At 34.2% G+C, this 27274-nt stretch overlaps 1 protein-coding gene across 1 annotated transcript in view; it reads right to left on the bottom strand.

Moving 5' to 3' along the window:
* LOC133335566 (protein tolkin) overlaps window positions 1-19024 on the bottom strand; it is a 49910-nt gene extending 30886 nt beyond the window's left edge. The window contains exon 1 of the mRNA XM_061543876.1: window positions 17821-19024. Within this exon, the coding sequence (XP_061399860.1) occupies window positions 17821-19024 (1204 nt within the window). The remainder of the gene's footprint in view (window positions 1-17820) is intronic.
* Between the last annotated feature and the right edge of the window lie 8250 nt (window positions 19025-27274).

Genomic DNA, 27274 nt, shown 5'->3' with positions numbered 1-27274 from the left:
TTAATAAGAAAATCTCTGATATACAACCGAAAAAAAATTAAAAATTTGTACAGTACTGAGGAAGAGATTTTTTCCCGACAAAAAAAGATTTGTGGGAATGTAATATTGTTGGTTGGGATATTCCAAAGCAGAAGCTATGTTGTAAAATATAATTTACAGTGATCTTTAAATACATTTGTTACATCAAATTAATTTACAATGAAATCGAATAAAAAACAACTTCCGCGAAAATTAATTTTCCGTGGATTACATTCCATAGGCAACACAGTCAATCCCAGATCATAAGGTTCTATTTACGAAAGCAAAATTAACCTCGGGAACTTTAGTCAATAACAAAATCAACCTTAGCTCCTGAAGTACATTTTTCTATAGAAATAATTGTAACCTTTATAGAAAAAATTAACTACAGTAGTTTGAAGTTTCTTTTTCTAAAGAAAAAGATACCTCATGAACTGAGGTTCAGAAATATAAGTAAGTAATGTGTAAATAAAAGCGAAAAAACTGACAATTTTTTTGAAATGTAAAGCGTTATTATATCTGACAACCACTTGTCCGATTATTCGATGGAGCCACTGTATATATATATATACCCTCTTGCTGCTACATTTAGCCAAGCAGCTGTTGGCTGTTTTCGTCGTCGTTGCCGCGAAAAAACATTTTACTTTTTTAATTGTTTTCTATAAAACAAAATACCCTCATAACTGTGGTTGATTCCTTTCTATAGAAAAAATTACCTCAGGAACTGAGATGAGGAATTTTTCCTATAAGAAAAATTTTCATAAGATCTCGGATTGTGATGTTTTTCTATAGAAACACGCAATTCGGCAACTAATATTTTTTTTAGAAAAAAAAAATACCTCAGAAACTGTGATTGTGAACTTCTCAAAATACCCTCATAACTGTGGTTGATTCTTTTCTATAGAAAAAAGTACCTCAGGAACTGAGATCTCGGATTGTGATTTTTTTCTATAGAAACACGCACTTCGGCAACTAATATTTTTTTTAGAAAAGAAAATACCTCAGAAACTGTGATTGTGAACTTCTTCTATAGAAAAAAATACCTCAGGAACTGAGGAACTATAGAAAAAATATCTCTAAAATAAATCTCAAGCGCTCAAGAACTGAGGTTGTGAATTTTTTTCCATAGAAAAAAATTACCTCAGAAACTGAGGTTGTGTGATTTTTTTAGAAAAAATGCCTCAGGAACTATATAAAAAAATATCTCAAAAAACAGCTCAAGAACTGAGGTTCGCAATTTTTTCTATAGAAAAAATTCTATAGAAAAAATTCCCTCAAGAAGTTGTGATTTTTTTCTATATAAAATAAAACCAACTCAAGAACTGAGGTTGTGTTTTTTTTTCTAGAGAAAAATACCTCAGTAGCTGAGGTTGTGATTTTTTCTTTCTATAGATTGTGATTTTTTTTCTATAGAAAAAAATCACCTCAAGAACTGAGGTTGTGAATTTTTTCTATAGAAAAAATCAACTCATGAACTGAGGTTGTGAATTTTTTTCCATACAAAAAAATTATGTCATGAACTGGGGTTATAAATTTTCTTCTATGGCAAAAATAACTCAAGAACTGAGGTTGAAATTGCTTCTACAGAAAAAATTACCTCAAGAACTGCGGTTGCATTTTTTTATAGGAATAAATACTTCAGGAACTAAGGTTGATTTTTTTCTATGGAAAAATACCTGAAGAGCTATAGAAAATAATGCCCCAAAAACTGAGGGTGTAATATTTAACCTCAGTTCCTAAGGTGTAAAATGTTCCTTTATCCTCTAAATATGTGAAATGCATTTCAGCAAATTTAACACTAATTGCTCAAAATCGTACATCAACAAAGAAGCACCCACTGACGAAGATTTTTTTCAATATTGCAAAAATAAATTTGCCATATTTCCACCGAACAAAAAAAAAAAAAAACAACTTCAGCGATTCCAGCAAAACGATTAAACTAATGGGAAGCACTGAATTTCCATGTTGCGGTTAACTAAAGCAGTCCATATGAACATGCAATTGTGGGTGGGGGGAGTACGTTTCTATGAATTCGACGGCAAGTGCATATACACCTGCGTATGTGTGTGTGGGTGTATGTATGCATGCGCCAAGATAAAATGAAATATCATCCTTATATATGTATATGTGTGGATATACGTAGCTATTTCCCCTTTCACACAAAGTGAGTGAGTGAATGATGTTCACTGGACTGAACTGAGGCGAACTCGCACAAACAACCAACTCAGACATAGTCTCACGTACATACATACAGACGTATATATCACAAACTATAAAATACAGACTAGACGACTTGGACCTGGTTCGCGAGTTGTGTGAAAAGCGCGTATAATAATGACAACAACTACAACAGCGACAAAACACAGAAGAATATTTTTGTGAAATGATTTCTGTTGGGAAATAAGACGTTTCTGTCTGCCAGCTTACTTTTGCGAAATGCAATTGCAGGCGATGTCATTGTATTTATGTAGGTACCTATGTGTGTGTGCGACTGTGTGCATTTGCTGGTATATTACGCTTCCGTGAATATTTTGCGTATATTTTTTTCGCCCAAAAACATGATATAGATGTCGGTGTTGCTGCTGATGATGATGACGTCTTCTGCTTTATTTGCAAGGGGGCATACACCTTGCATTTTATTTTCTCTAGAATTCCCCAAAGAAAAACAAAAAAGAATACGGCGACGACGAAGAAGAAAAATCAAAATCATCTCTCTCAACGTTGGAGGAGGTTCAATAAACTTTTTTTTGTGAACAAGCAAACGTCACCATCACTTCCCTATAAATTCGTTGACTAGCAAGAATATCTGCAATGGGGGAGGGGAGAGGGTAAGCGAACAAGTGAGTCAGTAAGTAAAATAGTCATCACGTTGCGTATGTTTGTCGGGAGGGTGTGCGTGTTGGATATACAAAATGTTTGGCCTCGGGGGCAACATCGCCGATACTCTGTGGGCATTATTCTGACAGCTGACAGTCAATGTTCGGACATACAGACACACACACAGTCACTGAGATATGTCAGATGCATGTTGAGATTGCGATTATAAGTTTAACGTTTTGTTTTTTTCTGTGGGTCTTGTTTTGTTCGTATTTCAATTTTGTCAGATAAAAGTGTGCCTATGGCCTAAAATAGGATTACACAAGTGGAGAAGTGCAGTGCCGATTTGAATTTGAATGCCCTTGGGTTTGATGGAGGAGTTTTAAAGCTCAAAATTTACATGAGGGAACAAAAATCAACTTTTCAATTGAGTAATAATTCAACTTAATTTTTTGAGGTATTTCAGAAAGAAATCACTACCTCAGTTACTGAGGTATTTTTTCTATAAAAAAAAATCACAGTCTCAATTACTGAGGTATTTTTTTCAAAACCTCAGTTGCTGAGGTATTGTTTGTTATTTTTTTTCTATAGAAAAAATACCTCCGTATCAGGTGATCTTTTTCTATAGAAAAGTTTTTGATTTTATTTTTTCTATAGAAAAAAATCACAACCTATATTACTTTTTCTATGAAAAAAATTGTATACATAGAAAATCAACCTTAGGTCCTGAGGCACTTTTTTCTACAGAAAAATTCAACTTCAGTTCCCGATTTATTTCTTATTAATAGAAAAAATCAACCTCAGTTCTTAACGGTTTTTTTATATAGAAAAATTCAACTTCAGTAGAAAATATTCAAAACCACTTCCTTAGACCCTAAAGCCCCAATCTTCCCAACATATCAATTACACCAGGCAAAATGTCTTTACATCGCAACGCCTTTGTTGTGGTTTCCCCAAAAAAAATTTATATGGAGGACAATACCAAACAAAAAAATCGAAAGAAAATGTTTTAACACAAAAAGATATCGCAACATCGTTGCATCCGTCGCACAATATCGTCTATAAACAGTTTGACAGAAGTTGTTTTTTTTTTTATTCATGTCTCTCGTTTTTTGCCAAAGTCTATTTATAAAATTCATGACATCTTTTTAACAATACACTCAGCAGCACTCCACTCAACAATGACAGACCACAACAGCTCAACACACAGACACACACATTGGGCACCGCATGTATCAGCCACAGTCCCGGTTGCTGCAACTGAGTGGTTGGGTCGGTTGGTTGGCTGGTTGACAGGCAACAACTAACACTCAATATCTCGATTCATCATCTTGATATTCTTGCGTTGAGGCACTTCTGTTTAGCTGAACATGTCAGTCAGTACGATGGCACTATCTTGCCACAAACTCACACAAACGCTCACACGCACGTACTCACTTAAACTATTTGAAATCTATATATCCATTACTTTTAGAAACGACACTGGATGCAAATGTAGGGTCATGGATTTTCAAATGATGATGTTTCGAAAGACAATGTCGTTTTTTGAATCCATCATGGACGTGGACGTTTGTGTTCTGCTTTTAAAATATGAAATATATGTCGTTGTCTTATGGTGTTGACACCATCTCCGCAACGTACATGTCTTCGAATCAATTTTTGTGTTTTGAGTGACAAGATACAGAATGAAGGAAAATATTGCATGCGTTGTTTATACATTTTAATGTTCCGCATCCCAGAATATTGTGTGGCCACACACCGAACCCAATTAAAAAAGAAAGCAAACAATGAAAACAACATACTGAAACAATTATCCATTGTTACTTTTATATTATTTATTTTGTAAAAATGAAATGTGAGGCAAGGGTGTTGATCCCAACGAAATTTGTCAATATTACGATCAATGACAGGCAAGAAGATTTTGACCCCAGGAAAATTAAATAAATTGTAAAAAATATATAAAAATCGAGGGACGAAAAACCTCAAAATTGTAGAAAAATTAAATATAAAAATTGAACTGAGAAAAATTGTGCTTCAGTAAAACATACAGAAAAATACCATGCATATTTTTCGGTTCCTGGGTCATTCTCATAATACAAAATATTACTAAAGATTTTTTTAAAGTATACTTAAGTAACTGTGCTTTTTTCATAGAGAAAAAGTATTACCTCATGTCCTAGAACATTTTTTCGAAAGAAATAAAAATTACTTCATGTCCTAATGCATTTAAAAATGTATGAAAAAAATTATTCCGTATGAAGAAAAATATCAACCTCAGTTTTTCAAGTTATTTACTTTCTATAAAATATCATACTTCAGGCAATCTTTTCAATATAAAAACCAGTGAAGGAAGCATAGTCGAACGGGGTCGATCATATGTTATCCTACACAACTACCACAGAGCTCTAAGTTTCTGCGGTCCATTTCATCCACTAAATATCAACTGATCATCATCGAACATTATGATCGTCGTACCATTTTATAAAAGCCTTGTTCCATTTGACCCGCTAAATGCTTTCTTTCTATGTGAAAAATATCGTTATGTTCGGCTCATAATTGTGACCTCTGGAGCGACCAGAAAAAATTTTTTGGGCCATTTCATCCCCTAAATATTAACCGATCATTACCAAAAACAATAGGGTCTTCTTTGGCTAGTTCTAAATTCAAAATTTCGTGTGGTTTGTATCATGTTTACAAGGTAGTCGAGATATGACGATCGGTATACTAAAAGGAGGACCAATACTTCCAGGACCAATATTTCGCGGGCGTTAGAAACTGTTGGGGCCACAGGAGGCCTGGGAACATAGTAATGTAGGTATAATTAGGTATTTTTCTTCTATGACAAAATTTAACTTCGGGTCCAGAAGACAAGTGTTGGAGCGAATTTATGTATCATTTTTCAAATATCCGATGTGGGATAGGGCCTTATATGGGCCATGTACCGAATCATAAGAAGAAATATTTGTAAATATACATCTTATGTTGGGATATCCCCCATTTCTTTCATTTTATCTGGGGATACAATGGAGGTGTGCAATCTATAAAAACCTTTGCTGAAATGTTCAATTCCTTATCGATTTCCCTACCAAAGTTCGAGATTCGCACAACAACCAGATGTATTAATTTCTCCTTACCCCAACCCTGCATCGCTATATTTAAAATCCGTGCTCAATTCGTTTCTTCACCAATTACGAAAAGTACTATTTTATAGTACCTTTTACACATTTTCGTACTATTACACCACGAATATACAGAACTTCTTTAAATTAAAATTAGAGCACAATTTGTTCCTTTACCATGTACTAATTTCAGTACCCTTTACACATTTTCGTACTTCTACAAAACGAATTCCCAGAACCACTTCATTACCCAATCCTCCACAGCAATCGACTCTCTATCATAGTATAAAATTCGCGCTTAATTCGTTTATCAACTACAAAATGTACGAATTATGGTACCATTTACTCATTTTCGCACTCTTACCCTACGAATATCCTGAACCAACCCGTTAACAAAAACACTGCACAGCAATCGATCCTCTATCAAAGTTTAAAATTAAACGTACTAATTTTGTCATCAACTACTATCTAATTACTTCATTTTGATATTCCTTTACAAATATCTGTACTCTATTCGACAAATTTAGAATATAGTGCTGTTTAATGTTATTTTCACCAGCACCTCTTATTACAATCCTACAGACGTAATACCAATTTTCAATCACCCAAAAAACAAATGTACAATATTTAGTACTTTTCGTACACTTTTTGTAAGAATTTTCGAAATCGCCACAATCCTATATCAAATTTTAAGACTATAGCATTATTCATTCACCTATTACCAATCGTACACTTTTGGTACGAGTATACAGAAACCTTTTGGTTCCTCTAATCAACGCTCTTTCAGGCAAAACATTTTGAGTTATAAATTTATGAATATTTATGCTCCAACGTTTAGTAAATTTTACTAAATTACTCCTATTCACAAATACTGGCCCACATATCTAAATCTAAATTTCAGAAATAGTTATTACTATTGGACTTTGATTATTGGGAATCACTCATTTAAACATAATTTTGGTATTTTCGTACCTGTATAGCACGAATATCCTCAAATTCGCATCAATATTGGCTCACACCCTGAATTTAAAAATTTAGGATTCGCGTGGAGGTTAATTAATGTTTAACCATTCCATCCGGGACGGATATGTCAAATTCGTGCCATTTTGATTGTAGGGGACCTTAAAAATATATAAAATTGGGTGGGACCTTTATATGAGACCTATGTTTGCGAAGGAATCATCTGAGGACCAGAATCGCCATATTAATGTCACTTCGTTTGAAAACTTCCAAATATTCAAATTGGGCCTGGACTCATTTATCCTATTTTCAATACCAAATTTTAGAAGAATTGCAATTGTATAAAATGTAAATAGCTCCGTCGTAAATACTGCGAATATAATCGTGATTTCAACAGTCATGCGGATAGACCTATTAAGCCATTTCATCCGGGTGTTTATTATTCAAAGTCTATCATTTAGTACATTATACTACTACTCATTTTTCGAAATTCTAAAATCCATTATGTCTGGGAGTTAATTATGGGGTAGCCGCCAGTCTATATGCTAGCTCCGTACTATGTAGTCCTATTAATATTTATATTTCTTTATTTTTTTCTTACTTTTTATTATTAATTGTATCACTGTGTAAGGTACTATTACAATTTTCTGTCATGAACCAATTATTCAAAATATAACAATCATTTGGACCCAACGTATGCTTCAACCCCTCCCCACATTGATCACAAAAGAAATGAATGATCACCATGTCAATAAACAAATTTCTTTTCCATTTCATTTTAATATTCCACCCATATGCATACATATACTTTTTTTTGGCAATACATCATTCATGGCCATCGAACACACCCTTTGTTATGGGAATCATGCTTTTTCTTCTTCTTATTCTAACATTTTGAAAACCGATAGGATATTTGTAGTTTACCTCATGCGACAATACAATAGAGAACTTCTCCACATAATGCCTATTTGTTTGTCGGTATGTCTGTTTGCCAGCAGTCATCCAGTCAATCAGTTTTACTTGCATGCTGCAACCGACGGAATATAACAAAAACACACACGAACATACACCCATCCAGAGAGAACGAGAGATATACAGCTATCGTTTGCTAGCCGGTCATATGAACAACAATGCAATCATATCAGAGATCCCCCCATAAGAACCGAGGGTGAATTGAGTGGGTGGGAGGGATTCGATTAGATGTACAAATGTGTGTTCGTTCACCTGAATATTGTGTGTGTGGCTGCTGTTGTTCCCCTGTTACTTTGATGGCATACCAAACAATCTATCAATGCAGCTGTATCGCAATGTATGACAATATCAAACACACCAAGGATCCCCAGACACACCCCCATACGATACGTATCTCCGAATAACCGTGTATCTGTGTATGTGTGTATGTACAAAACAAATCACATCAGTTTGTCGCCCCTCTCGTGTAGCTCTGCTAGCTAGCTATCTCTACCTATCTATCATCATTATTCATTCACCTGTATACGCGAGCACTCAGACATTGTTGTTGTTGTTGCTGCTGCTGTTGTTGGTTTTTGAATTGTTGTCGTTGAACAGCATCTATTTGTTCGATTGTTTGTGCGTTTTTACGTCCGTATGTTCCTTTAGCTGAATGTTGCTGCTAATGTTGTTGTTCTTGGTTTACTTTGCATTGCTTTGGTGTTGGCTTTGCTATTCATACCCTGCAACCCACAAGCCAACCAACCATTCACTCACTCATCCGTCGAATCATTCATTCATTCATGGCTCTGTTCTGTGTGAAAAATGAAAATTAATTTCACAAAAACGAAAAAACGGGGGGAAATAGCAACAACATGAAGAGAACATTATTGTTTGAATTGGGGGCGGGAGGCATATGTGAGAGGTTATTGCTGTTGTTGTGATGGTGGTTGGTTGGTTGGTTCGTTTGACGGTTATCGACATTTTGTGTGCATTTAATATGCAATTCAATAAATCTTTCAATTTGTTTAACAAATACTTAACACGTTGTCAATGATATTTAAACCAATACACGCACACACACATAGGCATGCACACATGCACAGAGGGATACGCACATTCACTCATCCAGCTTTTGGTACACATACACGCATAAGCCACAAACAAACACATATTTTATAATGTTATACCATCAAACGGCATATAAACGAAGCATAAATATGGAGGCATGATAGGGATGTCGGAATGGGGTAAAAATTCAAATTTTGGAATTTTTGACAGTTCTTTAAAGAACTCGTGAAACAAACGTGGTGGGATACCTATATTCAATGTTGCCAAAACTTGATTGAGAAGGCGGATATGTCTCGATGATAGGTATGCAGTTTTCCGGCAATGCACAGTTTCAGATGTGTTGAAGTGCGACATCTATAGTTTTTGATGTGTGTCATACTTGGGTGATGAAATGAACCAACAGATTTTTTTCAGTAGTTTCGTTCGGTCTTTAGGCCAGATTTATAAGTCGAACACCAATCTATGCTAATAAAAGAGCAAAAGGACGCCCAGACGAAACGCCTGAAGATAGAATCTTGGAAATTTTGGGTGAGGTTCACTCTTAGTCCAAAGGTGTCAGATAAGGCTGGGTTTCTGGAAATTTGTACCAGAACGGTACGAAAAATACTAAATGTGGTATCATTTGTATTTGGCAAACTGATAGAGCTATAATTGTTAAATTAGGAAGGATGGTCACTGATGAAGTGTAGAAAAAGTACTAAAATGTACAAAATTTGGTACAATTCCTTAGCATGAGGACAGAAAGAGATAAAACATAAAATTTTGAATGCGAATCAATATTGAGATATAGAGTCGATATAAGATGGAGGTTTTGGAAGTGTGTATTTATGTATACGAATAGTACTAAACAGTACTAAATATGGAACAATATGGATTTGGAGGCACGGAATGAAATTTGAAATTAATATTACCGACGGAATGTAGGATTGCAATATATAGGTAGTTTTGGAAATTTGTATTTATGTACACGGAAGTACTAAATTGTACTTTATTAGGCACAATGAAATTTAGAAATAATATTCCTGTTGGAGTGTAGTCTTGTGGTGTGGATGTAGTTTTGGAACTTTGTACTGTCCAACTCATGTTGTATTGTCCAACTCATGTTGGATGGTATTAAAAGTTTAGTTCAGCAGAACTTAACACCATGTTTACATGCTTTTTATTTGCAAAGGTTATAAAGCTATCCCTTCCTTAGTAAACATTTGAAATATACCCCGGATTTCATTTTCATTTCAATCAATTCCCTCTCTTTCCAACATTGTCATCCCTAACCGAACATCGCACACACACATCACAAAAGGCCGCTTTATGTTTTACCATAATTAACAGTTATTTAAATATTCTTAAGCTTTATGTCACACAACACATAAACTCAAACAAACAACACACGCACACACATACTCATCCTCATGCATTTGCATACCGGCAAATTATTCATTGCAATCGATTTTGTTTGTACTCGTATTATGACGTTTTAATAGTGTGAATTGAGTTATAGTCTCTGTGTAAATGTTTCAGTTTTGTATCAATTTTTTGTTTCATTATTCGAATGGAGGAGATCTGTTCATACCGCAAGCAAGGATCATCTTTTCAAGTGTTTATCCTTAACAACGGAGATACAAAAAAGTGTGTATTGTGTCATTAAGCAAATGACCGTTGTTGCAATGAGAATTGCTAAGAGAATGAGAGAGAGGGGGAGACACACATAAATAAATACATTGGAATAAAATATAATTGTTATGAAATAATATCAAATTCTTTTTTGAATTCTATTTATGAATAATTAAAATACTGGAGAAATTTGGAAAAAAACATTTCAGTGAAAGGAAGAGTATTGCAATTAGTTAGATTGGTTTTAATTTGTATACAAAGTTTGTGAAGTTGCAGATATTACATAATATGTAAGAGGCTAAAAATTTACATTCAGACATGATAAAAACTCATGACAATTTGGGAACAGTGTTTGAAAATGATAAGGTATAGTAAATCCGAGATGTCGTCGATATGTGGCAGTAGGTGAAATGTTGCTGAAGCATCGAGCTTTGTCAACAATTGTCCCTCTAAAATTTTTGAACCAATTTACGGCTAATTATGTTGGGACTTTTAAAATACTTAAATGGTATTGAGGTATTCGATAACTTGAAATATATTATTCTCTGACTATTAATGACCTACAAAATTGAAAGTGAATTCAACGACGTGTTTTTAGATCGGAAATTTGGCATTTCTCGATTTCTCTACCAGAGCGATGGTACGATGTATCACCAATTGATTTAGATGGTAATGTAGCGACTTAGATGGTAATATGTAGGGGTAAACTGGACCACAAACTTTATTTTTGTATATTTTTTTGGACGCTCTAGAGTCCACAATTATGACGAGGATTGGGTAAGACCAAGGAACAAGAATGGATATTTTTATGATAAATGTTCAATATTTAGCGGATCAAATGTAATTGATGTGTAATAGCTTGAGGTTTCGGTTATGGAAGGTCGACGCCTAAAATTTTCGCTGTTGATCAGATGATATTTAGTGGATAAAATGGGCCGACAATTTTATTTTTGTCGGATTTTCTAGTGCTCTAGACGCCACAATTATTAGCCGAACATAACAAATTTTCCATAGACAACTAATTAGAAAGAATGATCGGTCAATATTCAGCGAGAAAAGCCAACCAAGACCACTGAAAATTAACTAAGAACTTTCTATGTAAAATTGTGAACATTTACGATATAGCATGTAAAAATGTTCACCCCGGGAAAACAAAATTTGGAAAATATGTCAGGATAAAAAAGAGAAGCGTTTGATCGGTCAAAAGGGTGAAAATATCACGAAATATTGTCCAGGCTCGGGATATAGATTAGCAGAATGTTGGAGTTCCGTTGTAGTTGTGTAGGGTATCTTATCTTATGGTCGTCTCCGTTCGACTATACTGTTCCGCTAACTGGTTTATACTTGCAATTATTCTGGAGCCGCACCTACATGCATATGATGATAAATGTATAGAGATAGAGATCATCAAACATTTAGGTATGCGGCTCTGTTGAAATCACGATATAGCTCTGAATATTTAGGATGGGACTTTGAAATTTTACTTCAACATTGCTACTGCTGCGAAGATATTTGGTATAGCCCCTAAATATATATAGCAACCCAAAATATTCAGTATTTTGATAATTTTCGGTACGGTTTTAAATCGAATTTTGAGTTCTCATTGGTTAGTAAATTTCCCTATCGAAATTAACTATACCTCCCAAAATTTCCCTATTTTGTGGAGATTGGGAACGTTTTAATCTTGAATTGCGATAAAGAATACCTAACAAAGGAAGAGGTCCTTTGAAGTTCTTATAGAACACCAATCGAAGTATAAGGGGAACCGTACACAATAAAAAAACTATCTATAGAAGACCCACGTAAGCATTCTAAAGAAGAAGACCCATAGAAATTCTTATATGTAGAGATGTCCGGTGGAATATTTCATTACATACATGGAAAACCCATGTACAAGGCCTATATAGGGGCACGAATATGATACAAAGAAGACCTGTAGAATATTTGAATATGTGAAGAATTTTTAAAGAAGTCCTTCTATGAGGTTTATTTATTTGGATTAACCTTGGGGACAATTTCAAGTCCTACCAAACATTATCAATATCTGTTCGGCTTTGGTATAGTCCCTATATAACTTATCCACAATTCTTTTTTTATAAAATACCTTTAAAGTAAGGTTTTAGCCCAATTATGAATGTTTACCCATTTATAAGACCAGGGTGTAAGGTAAGATCACATTACCTTACACCCTTTTCAAAACCTCTTACATATAAGATAACTTACAGAAAGGCAAATGCGGTTGCATTATCCTTTTTTCATACTCAACTCATTATCTCCCTAGTCTCCTCCAAACGTCTATATGATCTTTCACATTTTATGTTGTATTCTTCATAATTGTTAAAATATATTTTGCATTTTGAAAATATTTCGCACAAAAGAGTTTTTTCTTTTTTTTTTTGTTTTGTTAACAAAAGAAAACATCACAACCATTATCCACAGAAAGCTTTTCCACCACAGCCCCCAACTCTTCTCCGTTTCATCTTATTTTCACCAACAGCATCTGATAAACTTGACGGGAGTAAAAAAAGTTTTTCTTTCGCTTTCTTAAACTCCAATTTAAACGTTTCAATGTGTAATTGTTGCAAAACACAAAAGTTTATGAAAAGTTGTTCTTTCATGTTTTTTGAAAAATGTCAGACTCTTGACTGAGCGGAAGCATTGGTTCACTGCAAACATTATTTCCGGCCGTTATGATCATAACGTCGACAATGACGAGAACGACGACTGTGACTGCGACTCCGACTAGTACGAATATTCTATTCGTTCGTCACTTCCGTTAATACATATTTGATTATCCAACTCTCTGGGCATAGTTTATGCAAAAGTTATGTAATAATTATAATAAATTTTTGTGTGAGTGTGTGTCAGTTGGTTAGTCAGTCAGTAATACAAGCTGACTGTCATTCAAGCATTCATTCACTCACTCATTCATTTAGTCATCCATCCAGTCAGTCATCTTCTATTCATTCTCTTCGCCCAAGCTATTTGCCTTTGTGCAAAAGAGTTTTGCATTCAAATATTCCGGGTAATTGTATTTCATTTGCTAACCAAATACACAAATGTCGAAGAGCTACATAATTTCACTACCCCAACCGCCCACTCTCCCTATCCATCATCATATACTTCTTATCTGCACTTTTGAATTTGATTGTTCCAAAATGATAAATATTAATTAACAAAATCGTAGTAGGAAAAGAAAAACATCGTAATTGTCCTTATGCCAAAAAGCTACACAGGGCTACGAATGGCTGTAACGAAATACACAAAGGAATTGGCTGGGTAGGAAGTTCGACAGGCCAGGCAGCAGTCAGGCATTGTTATTGTCCTCCTTCTCAATTCTTTCCTAAAAGTAAATTTGTTTTGCTATTGTCGTAGAGATTTTGTGGTTGCCTTCCTCCAACCCTTTCTAAGCTCATTACTTCGTATTGCTCTCTTTAATGTTAAGTGAAACACTTGTTGTTAGCCCCCAATTCTTACAAAATTCTAATACCCTCACTCACCCCAGCCACCATCCATCCTTATTACATTTTATTTCATCTATTAAAAATGACCTAAATATATTTTTTGTTCAACATTAAATCCAATCTGTTCCATGGCCAAAATAAACAAAAAGGAGCAACTACAACAACAAGAAAATCATTAACAATATGACCACATTTTAAGTTATCAGAATTAAAAGATTGTCATGGCAATACTTCAATGGGGATTGTTTTGTGTTGGCACACAGGACATGTTTTTCGATTGTTCATAATTTTGTGTGTGTATGAATGTTTGTTTGTCTGGCTGTGTCCATGTATTTTCTAGGGACCCATGAATTTTAATTACCATTTAGATTTTTTGCAGGCAGACAATCCTAGCCACAAAGACTATTTTTGTGGTCCACCCGTAAACTGCACTCACATTTGTTGATATGGAAAATATTGCCTTGTTGTTGGTCTGCCGAAATTTGTTTATCTCGTATTCAAAAAGTCATTTACTTCTATGTTTGACTCATAAATAATAATAATAATGTTGTTGTTGGTGTTATTGTTATTTTTTCTCATTTCTTATACACTTATCTGTAATTATAATTAATATGAAGAAAATATGTTCTGTGAAGGACTTGTAAGGACCTTAATTTAGCATTACAAGACATGGTACATGACATGCGAGACAAAAACGGAGATCTTACACATTTAGAGAAAATCTGTCGAAGACATTTTTTCTAATGAATACCAAAGTAGATATTCTGTTTAGAAGAAAGAAACCTTACGGAGAGAGTCTTCTGAAGGAGACCATCTATTTACAAAATATTAATATAAAGTCTTCAACGCCTAAAAGTCCCTAATCTGTCACGTATAAAAGGCTCAAAGAAGGTATTCTATGACAGTAGAACCAAAAAAAGAATTCAATAAAACTACAACATTAGACGTTCTTCTGTGTACAAAAGAACCAATCTATAGGCCTTAGAAGTTTGTATATGTATGAAGTCCCGCACAAATATTAAAAGAACAATGTAGAAGATCCATAGAAGATATCTACAGACGACTTAATGAAAAAGTTATAGTTATAGAAGTCCTTTAATAAGTATTCAATTTTCAAATGATCTGTATGATGTTTTATATGTATGAAGGGTCACAGAAGGCAGAATAACAAAAACATTTTTTTTTTAATCCAGGCATTTTTCATTGAAATTCCTTAGAAAAATAATCTTTAAAAATCTTATTGTTGTGATTATACTTTAAATTCTTCATTGTCTGGTCCTTGAGAAAATACTCTTTAAAAATTCACGATTCTTTGTCTGATAGGCCCTTTAGAAAATATTCTTTATAAATCCCCACTTCTTGGTCCTTGACAATATAGTCTAAAAAACTCCACGCTTCTTGGCCTGATAGTCTTAAAAACTCCACGCTTCTTGGCCTGATAGTCTTAAAAACTCCACGCTTCTTGGCCTGATAGTCTTAAAAACTTCACGCTTCTTGACCTGATAGTCTTTAAAAATCCACGCTTCTTTATCATATTCGGTTTTTATCTTCGGACTTGATCTAGGCTTGGTAAAGATAATAAGCTATGAAAAGTTTGGTTCAAATCGGATAGTCCGTTTCAATTTTCACCATTATGTGGGGAAGGTACCAGAAGGAGTGGACCAATATTCCCCATCTTTGAACTGAAACTAAGTTTTGAAGAAATATTACGATGTACAAAGTGAATGAAATCCTTTACTCTTTTCGAGCGTTATCGTGCGCACCAGACGGACGGACAGACAATTGTAAATCGACTAAAACCAATATTTCGAAAACCAATATTTCGATTAGGCACATTTTTGTCGTATCAAAGTGTATATACCATCACTAGGCATAAGGCTGAGGGTATACAAATATTCTGTAAAAAGTAGAAGTGTAGAAGATCTTCAATATATAAAACACAGATTGAAGGTTTTCCATCCTCGATAAGTTTTATTTTAGAAAATTTACAATTTCGAAGACATACAAATGAAAAATAACCGGTAGGAAACCCTTGTTTGAGACCATTTGAATATTAATCCCTTCTAGATCTATAGAAGACCTATCATCCTCGATCAGGTCTATTGTCTTCGAAAGACCTTCAAGATTTGGTCTTTCGTAGGTCTCCAAAAAATCCACAGAAGGTATCCCGTCTCTAGAAGACATATAGAATATTTAATGGTTTTGAAAGATCTACAGGATATCTTGTATATAGAATATCTTTCGAAGGTATATAGAAGACACATAAGGCGTTATGAGAAGGCCTAGTGACCCTTAGGAAACTCTTGTAGTGTTTATACTTTATGGGACCATTTGAAAAGTAATCCATTTTAGATCTATAGAAGGTTGAATATGTCCAAAAGACCAATAAAGTCTTTCATCCTCGAGAAGGTATATTGTCTTCGGAAAAAAATCTTCAGTAGATCTTTAAACTACATACATGAATATCAAAGATCTGCTAAGTCGTTCGACTTCTATCAGAACATGAGAAGGTCACATGAGACGTTAAAAAATTAACCCGTTAAGAGTTCCGCTAATTTTGAAATTATTAAAAAATAAATCCACTAGGAATCCATTATATTGCTCGTAGAATTTTGGGTACCCTTACGGTGTCCCTAACTCTTGGCTAAGTTAATTTTTGGAAATTAACCCATTAGGAAACCATTTTTTATATCCGTAGTTATTCTATCCGTTGAAAATTTGCTCATTTGGAACTCAGTGTAGTTAGAAATTTTTTGTAGGTTTCGTAAACTTAGAGTATTTTGGGTCCGTTAAGGCCCCTTTCTGATGTACGTAACTTTGGGGTGCCTTAAAAATTAACTCGTTATAGGAACGTCATGTTACCGACACCACCCTTGGATACATTCAAAATTAACCCATTAGATACTTTTCTGTAGCACCCTAAATCTAGTATCCACTAAAAATCTGGTCAGTTGAAGTCTATAAAAACTAGTGGAGTGCTCATCACGCTGTTATATGTTATCAGCCACACATGAGTACTTCTAAAACCATCCTTCCACCATCGGGTCACTAAGCAAAGAAATATGTTTTGTGTAGTTAAAACAGGCTACTAATGAGCCTGTAAAAGGATCCCTGTATCCCTGTATATGTCAGGTGCCATACATCAAAAGAATCATTGTGGTACTTAAAAACTCAAACATTGACACTCTCAACCATGACGTGAATCTTAATAATACTAAGATAGGTCGGTAGTTTACATCTTTGTAAAAAATTGGCCCAAACTAAAAATATTGAAAGTTGAATGAACCTTTAAAATAGCAAAAATTGAGCGAGACCTTCGTATGGGGAATATGTCAAAAATTGTGCCATATTGAAGTCGAAAAATATTTTTGATTCTTCCAGAACCCAGATTGCCAAAATATATCCCCATAAGTGGGGAAATGTTATTTTGCGGAACCATCGTATAAGGTCATACCAAAACAGGCAACCTAGAGGGTATAACATAATTAGCAATCGGAGGAAACATATGGCATTATATGGCCTAGTAGTACACCTACTAGTGAAACCAGGAGTACTTTTTTCTGTAGCAGATTATTATTATTTTCCAAAAGAAACTTCAACGGTTGTTTTTATGAATCGATTAATCAGAATTTCTATATAAGAAGTTATACTCAAACCCAAACCCCATCCCCACAGTGCAGCACACCACATATGAGTGTGTGTGTTTGTGTGCCCGTGGCCACTTTCATTGTTCATTATTATCTAAAATTACTGAGGGAATTTCAAAAATGCAATTTGTGTGTGTTGGACTGTCGTCGTGTCGTACTTACCCGCTTTGCATGGATCCATGTAGATGTCATTCGATATCTTCTTTTCGAATTTGGTGTGCAACAAATCCTCAATGGTAAAGCGGCTGCGGTGCGAGTGGCCGTTCAAGAGCGCTTGATTAGAATTTTTGCCATTGCCACCATTATTTTGCCAGGTCTGATGTTGCTGCTGATGATGGTGGTAATGGTGGGGTTGATGGTGTTCGGTAATGATGGAAATTTCATCCTGTGCCAATGGCTGATTATTATTATGGTCAACAACACCTTCTTCAGAGAGTGTCCTTTGTTGTTGTTGCTGTCGTTGTGTTTGCTCGAGTTCCTGTTGAGACTGATAATGATGATGCTGGTGGTGGTGTTGCTGTTGATGCTGATGATTGCGATGTAGGTTATGTTTATGTTCGGGGCTTTCATTATGATACTTGAATTGCTCTTGTTGTTGTTGTTGCTCTTCATGGTGCTGTTGAGAATGATGACGATGATGCAGCTTCTGATGGTGTTGGTGGCGATACTGATGACCGGAATGCGGACGACTTTGGTGTTCTTGTGGTTGTTGCTGACGTTCCCTTGCGGAACTTTGAATATTTTGTAATGAAAAGTATTCCTCATCCTCCGCCCGCAGCTGTTCCTCTTCCTCCTCGTCTAGTGTTTTATCTTCGTTAGGTGTGAGCAGTAACGTGTTGGCATCATCTTCTATGGCGGCAGTATTTAAGGCATTTCGTGTGGCTGTTGCAGTGTCAACCAATGGCAAATGCTGTGGCTGACTTTGGTAGGCAGGCTGCTGCTGTTGTTGTTGTTCCTGCTGTTGCCTAGGCGATTCCTGTAATTCCAGGATTGTTAATGGTATTTGCTCTAATTCTGACAAGGACAATGATGACGACGACGAAGAGGAATTTGAAGCTAACGCAGGTGGTAGTGGTGGTGGTAGTGATGTTGCCGTTGAATGTGTGGCTGTGTCCTCTTCTCGTATGGCTGCCGGCAGGCTTGGTGCCACAGCAGCTCCGACTCCCCCCGCTGCCGTTTGCAATGTCAGTGTATTGACATTTAGGTGTGCACTTTTCACACAGGCCGTAATGACAACAAATATCGTTGCAATTATGAACGCTGCATAATTCTTTAGGTTAATGTGGCGTATGAGGCGTCGTTGTGTGTGCGCAGCTCGTGTGGAGGCTCTCCGTAGATGATATTTATGCGTTTTTAATTTTTCCATGGTATTGCAAACAGCAGCAACAACTACTCCGTCTCTTTGCTAGACTATATCGTTCAATTATCAAAGATTCGGATGGTTGGTTGGTTAGTGGCCGTTTTGCCGTCTGTGTGAACGTTCTACGAGATCTGAGGATATAACAATATTTTCAAATCATTTGCTGGCGAACATGTTCAGCCGAAATTGGTTTCTGCCTCTCTATCTCAGTTTGTGTTTGGGAAGGATGGATGAATGGTTATGAATGTTCTTCTTCTGTTTTGAACCCGGTTTCTGGCTACTCTTCTTTATGGTTTCTTTTAAAATTGAAATGCCTCCCTGGCGCATGTAAATGTGTTTGTCAGTGTGTCGTCTTACAATTTTTGTGCAAAAAAGAATTTCAAAACAAATATTTGTTTAACTTTGTGAGATCCACATGAGTTTTAATTAAAAACTCAAATTGTGCAGCAACAACAACAGTAGCCGAATGTTTTCACAGTAAATTTGATTTGGCATTAATTGCGGCTAAATGGCCCTCCCTGCTGATGTCGGCCTTCTTTTTCTTTTTTGGTGGTTGTACTAGAGCATGAAGATTATCTCCTTGGCTGGGTGTTTTGGAATTTTCCTTTTTTGATGATACGCCTTAAATAAAACGAAGATAATCTGCAAAAAAATTCAAATGAAAAATGGAAATATGAAAATTTTTTTGATTTTTGTGAGGTTGGTGAAAAAATTTTAATGGAATATTTGCAGAGCATGCAGGGCCGTAGTCTAATTTTCAGGAGTTTAAAATCATAAATTTCGACAATTTTTTGTTCAATATTCAATATTGCCCTTCATAATAATCATCCAGTTGACAAGGTTTTTCTTAATCCTGAAAATATAAGCCGTTTATTTTGAAAGAGGTTTAAGTCCATATATTCTTTTATTGAGATGTTTAAAAGTTAAGTTTTAATTTGTTTCAAAAATATTGTTAAGTGGTATTAATCGCATATGATGACAATTTAGATATGACTTTGAACTCAAGAATGTAACCCAGGGACCTTTTTAATAATTTTTTCCTATAGAAGTAATATTTTTTATATACATTTTAAGTTTATAATTCCAAACCAATCTCCATTTTTTACTTCACCCTGTGTAAAGTAAAAAATGTGTGTGTGTGTGCATGTTAGTATGCGTTGTTGTTTCTGCGGCTGATGTGTTTGTGGTTTCCAAAATACCACAATAATTGAAATAATATTTATATGGAAATGTTTGTTTGTGTGATTGTCATGATGAAAAACTATTACAGAAAATAAGACGGATATTGTACGTGGTTGATTTTATTAAAAAATATTTATTTTCAAATTTTTGAATTAAAAAGGAATTCTACGAATTTAAGACATTAATGTCTGACAGTTCAAATAAAAATTATTTACCACAAAAATGAAATATAAAGAAAGATAATTTGTTTAATAATTTTGAAGATCGTAATTTGTTTTACATAAAGTATACGAAGTTATAAGTTAAAAAATTATTTTCTGGACATGTTTACTGGTAATGGTTTCCTGCCAAAGTGGCTGTTTTATAGTCGACATTTTCAGTTCTCAAAGGACCTACATTGAAAAATTTCTGAAAGTATGGTTTGATACCTCTGAGAACTGAAAATGTCACGGCCACAGAACCGCCAATTTGGCAGAAATTGAAAAAAAGGCAATGGCAAAGTATGGATATACGTAGTCAAATTTTTACCACGAGATCATTTATATTTTGAAGAGCCGAGATCCCAAAATTCAAAGTCTTAATTTGAACAAGAATAAGTCATTAAATTCCGGTCGGGCTGAACTTTTTTATATTCTTCTCCATAATGTTTGGTGCGAAGATAATATCTCCCGATATATCCCCCCTTTACTTATATATGGGGAGCTCTTTCGTGATTTCCAACGACGGACAGACGGGCGGACTTGTTATGCAAAATACGTCAAAAAAATCAATTACGAGGCAAAAAAACCGATAATATGAAAACCTGGACAGATATATTTGTGATTTCAATCTATTTGATTTCGGAACTGGTTTTGAAAAATTTTGAACCGGATATTCATATAAGAAACCCGATATTAGTCCGGTTCAATAAATTTAGAACGTTTGTTTCCTTACTTTCTACTGAAATGCATATAAGATATTTATCTGATTTTTATTATCTGAATATCCGATTCAAAAATATGCGGAATATGAGGCCCACCTCAACCCAAAATCTGGGTCAATTAAGGACATTTTTACCCCATGAGAATTCAAAATAGGACTCAAAAGTAAACTTAAGTTCCCAAACACCCAAAATACAGATAATTAAACAGGCTATACTAAAACGTGGACCTCAAAAGTAAGTTTAAGTTCCCAAAATCCCCAAAATACAGATAATTTAATAGACTATTATAAAACGTGGCTATACCTTTACTTAAATAAGTCGAGCTCTATCGTGATTTCAAACGACGGACACACAGGCGGACTTGTTATGTCAAATACGTAAAAAATATATAAATTTCGAGGAAACAAGAACCTGGTTTCAAAAATGTTTGGAACGGATATTCAGGTAATGAAACCGATAATAGTCCGAGCTCTAATGTTATTTAAAATGACGTACGGACAAAAACGTCAAAAAATAAATTTCGAAGAAAACTGAACCGGTTTCAAAAATTTGAAGCAGATAAAAAGACCGAATGGACGAACGATAGGGGGACTAGTTATGCCAAATACGTCGAAAAAAAAAATAATTTCGATGAAAAAAGGGCCGGGTTTCTAGATTATTGAACCGGATATTCTGATAATAAAACCGATAATAGTCTGATTCAATAAACGTTTATTTACTATCTTTCTAATTATATACATATATAGTATTGAAACCGGTTTTATTATCTAAATATCCGGTTTAAAATTTTTGAAAACCGTTTCTTTTCCTTGAAATTTATTTTTCTCATTTTAAAAAATAATTCGGACGAATCAGATAATTTCACATAATAATGAATTTTCACAGAATTTATTGAAATACCTACATATAGGAATTTAGTGACAAAAAACGGGTAAATTTGAGAACCGTTAAAATGTCTATTTCTCGTGCTTGAGGAACCCACCTAAAATAGTATGAGAAACATTTTTGTACAATATTGCGAGAATGAAAAATCGCATCTAGTGATAATTGGATTCCGGTTAAAAATCATTAATGTGGGGCTTTGACACACCTAACATATAAAGCTTCCTCTCTCGTTATTTTTTTTACATTTTAACCACATTTTACAACCGGAGCCGCTGTAATTCGCCGTTCCGATTTATTTATGGCTAAAACCTTTTTGGCGCACATATTTAAATTTATTAAATATTACCCTTATATAAAGGTCCCGCTAAACGCTCGATATCAAAGGTTTTCCTGTCGAATTAAAAAACTAAACCATCAATTTCAATCTAAATCCACGTTTTTACATAGTCCATAGAGGTTTCATTTAATTTTCGGTATGTTGAAGTTCCAAGTCCAATTTTTCATCCGGGGTGTATCTAATTTCAAATTCCATTTTCTCATTATTCAAAGCAAACTCATTACAGAAATATATTTTAAATTTTCAAAATTATTCATGGAAATTTATGAATTTTAAATCTTAAAGAAATAAACCATTTTTTCGGGGGAAATCCTTTTTCTTTATCTCTTTTTGGCTCTTGGACGACTTATCAATTTTGCCTTTGAATTCATTGTGGCTTATAAAACAATACAGAAAACTCACAGAGCCACAAACACCTACATATTCGCAATACAAACAAAACAAAATAATAACTATGACTGCCACGATACATTGTACATGAATCTCGGGTCTTCAATTGACGAGTCTATACAATACGATACATAAATGCAAACCACTGTAAAACAAAAGGCAAACAAATGCCGGCACACATACATTCTCACTTATACTCTCCCTCTCTCTCTCAACAAGAGTTATGTAAATTTGTTGCAATTTTATTTTTTTTTTTCTGTTGCATTCAATTTCGAATTATCTCGGTTAAGACTGACAAAAAGGTCTGGGTCATTTTGTGAACGAATTGAAAATATGAATACTTGTTGTTGGTTTTGTTTTTTTTTACATCTTTGTTGTGTTTTAAATATTTTGCTATTGTTTTTTTTTTTTAATTTTTATTGAAAATGTGAATGCATTGAGTGTGTGTGTGGGGTTATGTGTGTATGATGAATATGTGTCTCATAAGAAACAATAAATCGAAGCCGAGATGAAAACAAAAATCGATCAGAGAGCAGAGAAAATTGGAAAGGCCAACAAAAAAATAAAATAAAAAATATTAAAATACCACATGTGTAATATACGCAGAAACCACAACAGCAACAAATACATAAATGGAATTTAATCTATTGAAATTAAAATAAAAAGGAAGTAAAAATTTTATATATTTATAGAATGAACAACGCAGAAAACAAGTGCATTGTGATAATTATATATTTTGTTGTTTTTTTTTTTTTTTATTTTTTAATATCAGATTTAAACAAGTGATATTTTTTATTATATTATTTCAGTGATGAAGGTCCTAATCTAATCAGGTAGACAGTCACGTGTCAGTGGGTAATCCGAATGATTCTTAACTTCAAGGTGAAAATTGTAGAAGTGTATATAAAATTATGATCTGTACAATTTTTATGGAATATTCAGAAAAAAAATAACTATAATAACGAACAGTATTCCGAATTGATGTTCCAAAGGAAATTGTTCATTGGTTTTGGTTACTTCTTCAGCGAAATTCGTAACATTATTTTAAAGGCGAACTTACACATTTTTTCACTTTAAAAAAAAATATTTTTTGTAATCTATTAAATTTATAAATTTTAATAATTATTATCCCTCAACTTAAAATTACATGTTTGCTTACTTTGTTTGTTTATTTTGTATATGCTTTAAATTTTCCTAATTTGTTTCCATTTTAAAAATCAAAATACACTCTACTCACGATAAATGTTGTTATCCCGACCAAGTATAGATTATAACTAATTTATTTAGTATTTAAAATCTTTAAAATCTTTACCTGTGTAACTACCTACTAACTTTTATTGCAGGTAGCTAAATTATTAATCTGGAGAACCTACTGCATAAAACAGGTGGGCATTTCCAATTGTCATAAAAGACCCAAAACCAAAACGAGAACATTTGATAATAAGCCGTTTACATTTTTATGGAAACCCTAACACTTTATGGCCCTTTGGGTAAATATTTCTAATTGGAATTCTATCAATGTTTGGGAATGGAGAAGTAGAAATAATTTTATTCCCTTATTATTTTATTTGGAAATTATTTGGAGAAATATTCCTAGATACTATATTTTTTATCATTAGAGACATTTTGCAATGCACGAAAAAGATTATAATCGATTGGTGCCAATTCCGGACTGTCCGGCGAGTCACTGTAGATGTGTGTGGCCTAGAGTTGTCCTGGTGGAACACAACACCTCTCCGGTTGGCCAATTTTATCGGCATTTCGACGACCGGCATACCTGTGCGAGATGTAACTGTAAAATGTACCGACTTTTCTCTTTATTCACATCCATTTTTAACACCCTGTAACTCACAACTGAATGCACCAAACAAAAAACAGCAAACAATTTTTTTCTGCGAAATTTAATTGTTTGGTCGAGATAATGTATTTCTTTTTCCCAACCTTAATTTTTCAAAAAAAAAAAAAAAACGCCATTTTCAATCCACTCCATTGAATTGTAAATTATGCCGACAATTGGGATCTCTGACCAACCATTGGAAAACAAAATACCAAACTACAGACACTGTGATATACACGTTATATGGGACTATACCAAACCGTGGATCGATTTTGATAGTTTTCCGTAGGAAAATATTTATATAATTACAGCCAATTTTGTAGGAAAACATACCCCAAAATATAAAATAATGACCATAAAATACAAATATAATCACTTTAGGTTTTGGTTAATTTGACCCACGGAATATTGACCGATGATCATATAAACAACCGTTCTAAGTGTTTGGACAGATCCCTTTCACCCTCTAAAATATGTGTTGTTCTGAATATAAAAATGGCTTCTACATCGACTAGAAAATCTGACAAAAATAAATTTTTTGGTTAATTACACCACCCAAATTTTAACCGATCATTACCAAAAACAATAGCCTGTATCGTGTTTATAAATTATAATGGACAGGCGGCCGAACGTACACACATGTGTAGATCAACTTAGCTAGTTGAGATATCAAGATCCACCTCATCCGACTCACTGAAGGGGGTCTTTTCGGTCACCTTTGAAAACTTATTCTAAACGGAGTTAAAGCAGGTCAGAATATTCAACAAAAATATTCGCCACAAAGTTTTACTATAAGTCTCAGAATAGACCAAAACTCAAAAATCAACCTCTTCGCAAAACCTGTTCCATCACTGATTGCACTGATTTAGAAAATATATATGTACATTAATTTCAGTTTTTGTGCAAGCTAATTTGCTGAATTTCATAGTTTTCATAAAATTAAAAATTTAGTTTTTTAGAAATCGTAAACAAAAACTATTTCACTTTTTGTCTTCATATTTATGTGAGTAATTGAATAAGCTCAATTTAAATACATTTAATTTAATCAAAAACAACAATTCCACATTCTAATGAGATAAATATAAATAGGGATAGAAAAACAACACCAACATCAAAACTACAATAAAAACTTCTTGTGCATTTGAAATGATAAATAAAAATACAAATAAAATAATTTGTATTAGAAATGCATTCATGTTAAATAAAAGGCATAAATCACATTATTTATTTAATGCCATTTGAATGCGAATACAAAACTACGAAATGCATAACAATTATTTATTTCAAAAAATAACTCTAATTGTTTCATTAAAATTGAAACAATGCAGAATGCACACACAAACACCCATACACAGAGATGGGGAGCCAGAAACTCGGCTGGCAACACACAGATAATAGAAATGGCAAATGGATGGATGATAACCCAATGGATGGCTGGATAGTCGGACGGATGGATGGCTGAATGAGGAACAAGGAAAAGAGTTACAACATTTGCTAAACTTAAACATAACGAATTCAAAACTACATCAAACAAAAATCCACAATACACCCATACACACAAACACACACACAGCCACCCACACATTAACATGCATAACTGGTGAAAGAGTTAAACGGAACGGAGGGCGAAACCATTACCAGAAAAATTTGAATACATTTTGCATTATGCATTCAACGAACCAGTTCTTCATGGATCCCTCTGTCCGGGCATGTTCATCCATGCAGCCATCCAACCATCCATTCGTTTGTTACCATCCCATCCATTCAACATATTCAAAGATGCAGTCAAACAGCCAGCCAGTCACTCGCTCGCTCTCTCATTCATTAATTCATGGTAATTCATTCACTATCCTGATTTTAAATGGTATCAAGCGACCGAAATGGCACAGCCACCAGCAATATCAACACAATAGCTCTGCACCAGCAACAGCTTCTGGAACACAAAACCAGCATATTTTACGGATTTTAAGCGAATTGATGTCTAGCTACTAGCTGGATGACTGGCTGGCAGCTTTGTTGGCTGGCTAAAGGGGCTCCCGGGTTGAGGGTAATGCGACCAACCATTATTTTACAATTCCAATTCCAAGTCTAGCACTGAATTGTAGAATTTACACAGCATCAGCAGGAGCAGTAGCTGGAGCAGGCAGTAACATCAACACCATTACGAACACCACCACCACCTCCACCAAAAGTAAAGTCAGTTCTGTAGCCTAACAAGCAACTCGAAACATTCGCAAAACAAAGCTGAACAATGTTAAATGAAATTAAACCAGGCCCATCCATATACCACCTGTGGCCAACAAAATGAAATAAAAAGAACGAATGGATGAAACAGAAAGTGGCTACGGGAACAGATAGAAGAGAATAACAACAACAGCAACAACAAAAACAGCATTTAAAACAAAATGAGGTTTAACTTCAATCCCGTTTACCAGTTGTCGAAAGAGGTTAGTTTTAAACATTTTAGGAATAGTTTTTGAAAACAAATTGATTTGAATTTTTGTTATAGCACTCAATTTGATTAGTTTTTAAATAAATGGAATATAGATTGAAGATGGTTAGAGTTATATCATGCCCACCAGTGGATACTGTATTTTATAATATTATTGATAAGATTTTTTTTTTTTTTTTTTTTTTTGTGAAATTTTTGGAGGTTGGATTTGTTAGATGTAAACGACAAGTCTAGATCGACTACGCCGTTTA

This window comes from Musca vetustissima, unplaced genomic scaffold (assembly GCF_032173495.1).
Source record: "Musca vetustissima isolate MV318-11 ecotype Yass unplaced genomic scaffold, APGP_CSIRO_Mvet_v1 utg15158, whole genome shotgun sequence".
NCBI classification, from domain to species: Eukaryota; Metazoa; Arthropoda; class Insecta; order Diptera; family Muscidae; genus Musca; species Musca vetustissima.
This window is presented reverse-complemented; position numbering and strand designations above follow the sequence as displayed.